This window comes from Helicoverpa zea, chromosome 15 (assembly GCF_022581195.2).
Source record: "Helicoverpa zea isolate HzStark_Cry1AcR chromosome 15, ilHelZeax1.1, whole genome shotgun sequence".
In the NCBI taxonomy this organism is placed as follows: Eukaryota; Metazoa; Arthropoda; class Insecta; order Lepidoptera; family Noctuidae; genus Helicoverpa; species Helicoverpa zea.
In genome coordinates this window covers 6,098,801-6,103,691 of record NC_061466.1, presented here as the reverse complement: position 1 = coordinate 6,103,691, position 4,891 = coordinate 6,098,801, and the positions used below count along the sequence as shown (strand labels likewise).

At 40.9% G+C, this 4,891-nt stretch overlaps 1 protein-coding gene across 1 annotated transcript; it reads right to left on the bottom strand.

Annotated features, from left to right (window-relative positions):
• Positions 1 to 2,190: 2,190 nt before the first annotated feature.
• On the bottom strand, positions 2,191 to 4,273 carry LOC124637077. Its single transcript, XM_047173401.1, has one exon. It carries the CDS (start codon positions 4,067 to 4,069, stop codon positions 3,311 to 3,313), a length of 759 nt encoding a protein of 252 aa, XP_047029357.1. The 5' UTR covers positions 4,070 to 4,273; the 3' UTR covers positions 2,191 to 3,310.
• Positions 4,274 to 4,891: the final 618 nt, after the last annotated feature.

Below are 4,891 nucleotides of genomic sequence, written 5' to 3'. Positions count from 1 at the left end.
ATAACAATATACTAAACATATATATGTAGTAAAACTACACAATACATAAACATAATACATATAATATATATATATATACATACGAATATAAATATCATTCATGTCGATAAATAGTATTCCTTTACTCGTCGCTTGAATGCACCCAACGATGGGCTTTCGCGTATCGAATGTGGAAGGGAATTCCACAGTCTCACAGCACGAACAGTGAACGATCCATCATAGCGGCTCGTAGTGTGGGAAGGGACACGAAGAAGGAGAGATGAGGAAGTGCGACAAGGTTTGCCTCTCGGAACAAGAAACTCAAAACGTTCCCGAAGATATCTTGGTGAGCGAGGATTGTAGAGAAGAGAGAAAAGAAAAGAAAGAATGTGAGCATCTCGACGCCGCCGAATAGGCAACCACTTCAACCGACTTCGAAATTCCGACACGTGGTCGTACTTCCTGAGCCCGAAAATGAAGCGGATGCACAGATTCTGCAGACGTTCGAGCTTATCTAGAAGTTCCTCAGTCGCATCAAGGAAACAGACATCAGCATAATCTAAAAGTGGGAGAAGAAGCGACTGAGCGAGAGTAATTTTTGTTGAAAAAGGCAGGAACTTTTGGAGCCGTTTGAGAGACTGAAACGTGCAAAATACTCTCCTGCTTACTTCCGCAATGTGTTTACCCCAAGACAAGTGACTGTCCATTAGCACACCCAGGTTTTTGACGTGCGAAGAGTAAGTTATAGTAACATTATCGTACAAGAGCGGCGGAGGAGATTGTAACCTATTTAGAAAATATCTGCCACCAACAATGATAGCTTGAGATTTAGAAGGGTTGACTAAAAGTCCAAAGCTCTTAGCCCACTGACTTATGTTGTCAAGATCATTATTGATGGCATCAATCGTCCTAGGAAGCTCCTCAAGGTTACAATGTTGATAAAGCTGCAAATCGTCTGCATAGAGATGGTAATGTGAAGTAAGTGACTTTGTGATGGCGTTAATAAAAACGGAGAAAAGTAGAGGAGAGAGAACGCCGCCTTGAGGAACACCCGCAGCAAGATCACACCACTCAGAGGAACCCTCGTCAGAGCGAACCGACTGCGAGCGACCTCGAAGATAGGAACTAAACCACACAATTACAGACGGAGATATATTAAGAGAGGAGAGGATACCTAGGAGGATGTCAAAATCAACTGAGTTAAAAGCACTACTGAAATCCAGTAATACCAACACAGTTAAGCGCCGGTGCTCCATTGCCAGTCTGATGTCATCCGTAATTTTCACCAGAGCGGAGACTGTGCTATGGCCTGGACGAAAACCAGACTGGTATGGACTCAGCAGGCTGTTAGAGGAAAGAAAGTGAGACAGTTGATTATTGACAACACTCTCAAGGACTTTGGAGAGGATTGGAAGTATGGATATTGGACGGAACTGGGAAACGGAGGAGGGATTGGGTACCTTGGGTAAAGGCAATACATGGGCTTTTTTCCATGCTGAAGGAAAGGAACTGGTAAATAGGGAGAAGTTGATAAGATGTAAAATCACAGGAATAAGTACATCAAGAATGGGAAGAAGCATTCGAAGATGAAGCCCATCATCTCCTACTGCTTTTGAGGAAATGGATAAAATTGAGCGCTTAATATCCCCGTCAGTAGCTGGATGGAAGGAAAATGAAGTACAATTTGGCAAAGAAGCATTTGACAGATAATTGAGAGTGCACGATTTAACGTTGTCATCCAGCGTGACTGGTGACTTCGAAAAATGTGCGTTGATCGTATCAAGATCCATATCGGAAGCGCTATCATTAGCAGCCTTGCCGATTCCAAAAGACTTGAGGAATTGCCATACTTGTGCAGTGTCAAAGTTTTTAATGGAGTTATGAATATGGCGTCTCTTTGCATCTCTGCACAGACGATTGCAGCGATTCCGCAGCCTCTTGTACGAAGTCCAGTTCTCCTCACTGGGATTACTTCTATAACGTCGTTTTGCCCTGTCCCTTTTCGCCATCATCTGTTTAATATTTTCCGACAACCACGGGGCCGGAAGATGTCTCACTCTAACCTTTTTGAGAGGAGCATGTTTGTCGAAGAGATCCAACACCAACTTATTAAATTCAGAGACCATTGTGTCTACATCATTGCAGTCGTAAACAGGAGACCAGTCAATATTGCCCGCATCTTCCCTCAAACGATCCATATTAATGTTCTTGAAACTGCGAAGGAAAAGAAATTTGGATTTACGCTTAGGTGGACGAATCTTGTAAGATAGAAACAGAAGGTCATGATATGAGAAAGAGGCAGGAAGTTGACCATGAGTGGCTACTTTGCTTGGGTCTGATACTAGAATGAGATCTAGAAGAGAAGGATTACAGTGAGGGGCATGATGAGTAGCGTTAAGCTGAAGGATATGCATATTGACAGAAGAGACAAGAGAACGGAGTTTGCGGCTGCGCACATCATCTTTAATCAAGCAAGTGTTGAAGTCTCCGAGGATAATAGTGTGCTCATATAAGGGTGTGAGATGTTCAAGTTTTGCCTCAAAAGATGAATAATAATCGATGGTACATACTGGATTATAGAAAACCCCCAATAATAATTTGTTGCAATTAAAAGTGACTTCTATGAACAAATGCTCAGCAGATTTGGAATAATCACTCGGAGACTTATCAACGATTTTATATGGCATGTCGCCACGAAGATAAATGGCTACCCCTCCGCCTCCCTTGCCAGTTCTGTCATTACGCACAAGCTTGAAGCCGGGCAAGGAGTATTGAGTGGAAGGAAGTGCTGGTTTGAGGAATGTTTCTGAAACAAGGATGGCATGGATAAGGCTGGAGTCAAAAGAACTTAACAGGTCCGCATGATGAGCGGGAATGCTTTGGGCATTTATGTGAACCATGTTAAAGAACTTGCGGTATGGTGAAAAGGCAGTAGAGAGCTGATCGCGAAGATTTACTGAGTCATCACTGAACGCACTAGCAAAACTCTCATCAGATGCACAAGACGACGAGCAAGAAACAAAACTATCATCAAAATGATCAAACATGATAAATATACGTAATAAAAAATAAATATATATAAATAGTTCTATAAAAATATATAACAAACAAATAAGGTACTAAAATATTAAATAACAGTTACCTGCTATCTCAAAATCTCGATGCACTCGCCAGTTAGTGTAAGAGATCAAAAGACACGTGTCTACACTGTGAGTAGGTTTCTGAACGAGCCAAATTATGTCAAATGTCAAAGTAACAGGACAATAAATAACAAAATAGTAATTAACAGTGACCGACATAGAAATCAATAAAAAAGAAAACACGTTACGAACTATTTTGTTGGCCGCTTCGATCTCTTCCCCGACGGAGTTTTGTTGGTTGGTGACCGAGCGCTCGGACCTGGTTCAGTAGCCACGGTAGCAGACGTCGGAAATTGCACCATCAATTGCTGCAGTTCCGCCAAGGATTCAATCTTCCGGCGTGACTTATTTGGAAGCAGTACCACTATTTTGCCCTCCGATGTCCAGCACTCCTTAACGCCAAAATGTTTTCGAGCGGCAACAAATGTGTCATGTCTAGGCTTGGTCAGGAACTCAGACAGAACCAGCCCGGAGCCCTTCAGTACTGTCTTGCTCCTCCAAACATCGCTGCGCAGGCTGTAGCTCTGGAAACGGATTAACAGAGGCCTTGTCTTGCCACCATCTGCTCCCAAACGATGACACGATGCAATATCAAGTGCAGAAACATTGCCCAGCTTCATTTTATCTGTCAAAACTGAGACAGCCCGGGACACAGTATCTTCGCCCTTCTGCTCCGGCAGACCATGCAGAAGAAGAACCTGCCTTCGAGAAGCCATCTCATGTTGATCGAAGCCCAGTGTCAGCAACTCAACTTGCATTTTAAGGGCACTCAGTGTCTTCCAGACAAGACACTTAAAGTCACTGTAATCACGGGACAGGCTGGCAATTGTCTTATGAGAGGCTTCAGTGCTGCCAGCGTTCTTCAATTCTTCCTCATAAGTGGCCATTCTTGAAGTGAAGGTGTTTGACAGATCTTCCATGCAGCTAGTCAGTTTGGTGTATAGGTCCATGTTGCAAAGATGTTGTAGCAGTGATTTTGAAAGTGGTAGTAGATAAAATTAATAAAAAACTGAGTGCATCTAAGATGAGTGCAGTGCTTTACTGCATTTGCACAGTAAAATAACTGTTTTATATATTTTTAAATAAAATAATACAGAAGAGCTCTTTTTAGTTGTGTTGTTTTCCAAACTACCCACAAAAAAAAAAAAAAAAAAAAAAAAAAAAAAAAAAAAAAAAAAAAAAAAAAAAAAAAAAAAACTAACGAACTATTGCGAGGAATAGTATATTATTTAAATTTTAGTGTCGGATATGTCGCTCCTTTTATTGTTTTCCGTCCGTAACTGTCGCCTCCTGTAAAATTCCGTTGCTTACGTTTTCTCTTATAATGTTTCGGAAATGTTTTCTAATATTAAAATGCAGGTCATTTTATGAAATTAAGTATCGTGTTATTGAATAGCTTGCTATAGGTATATTGAAACAGTTAACATTACGTGGTTGTTGAATCTCTTTCAGCTTTTTAAACCTATAAGTCGTACGTCGTAAGTACCGTATAATTCCTTATTGTTAAGCATAAGATTTTATTATACCTAAGAGAAAAAAGCAATATTAAAAGAAGTTTCAGAATGGAATACTACAGTAGTCCTTTTACTTGGTATTTTTTCTTTACCAATCAAGTATACAACAAAGCTACAAGGCACTAAAGCAACATAGCACAAAAACGAACCGCGTACTGTTACAAACCTATTTTAATTCCAAAAACTAACGCAGTAGAAAATTGTTAGTTCCCAACGTCCGCTACTCCGCATCACGTGGAAAAACGCTGTGAAAATATC

What these genes read in the sequence shown, in the direction of transcription:
- LOC124637077 (XM_047173401.1), bottom strand. Translation starts at nt 4,069, where the DNA reads ATGGACCTATACACCAAACTGACTAGCTGCATGGAAGATCTGTCAAAC.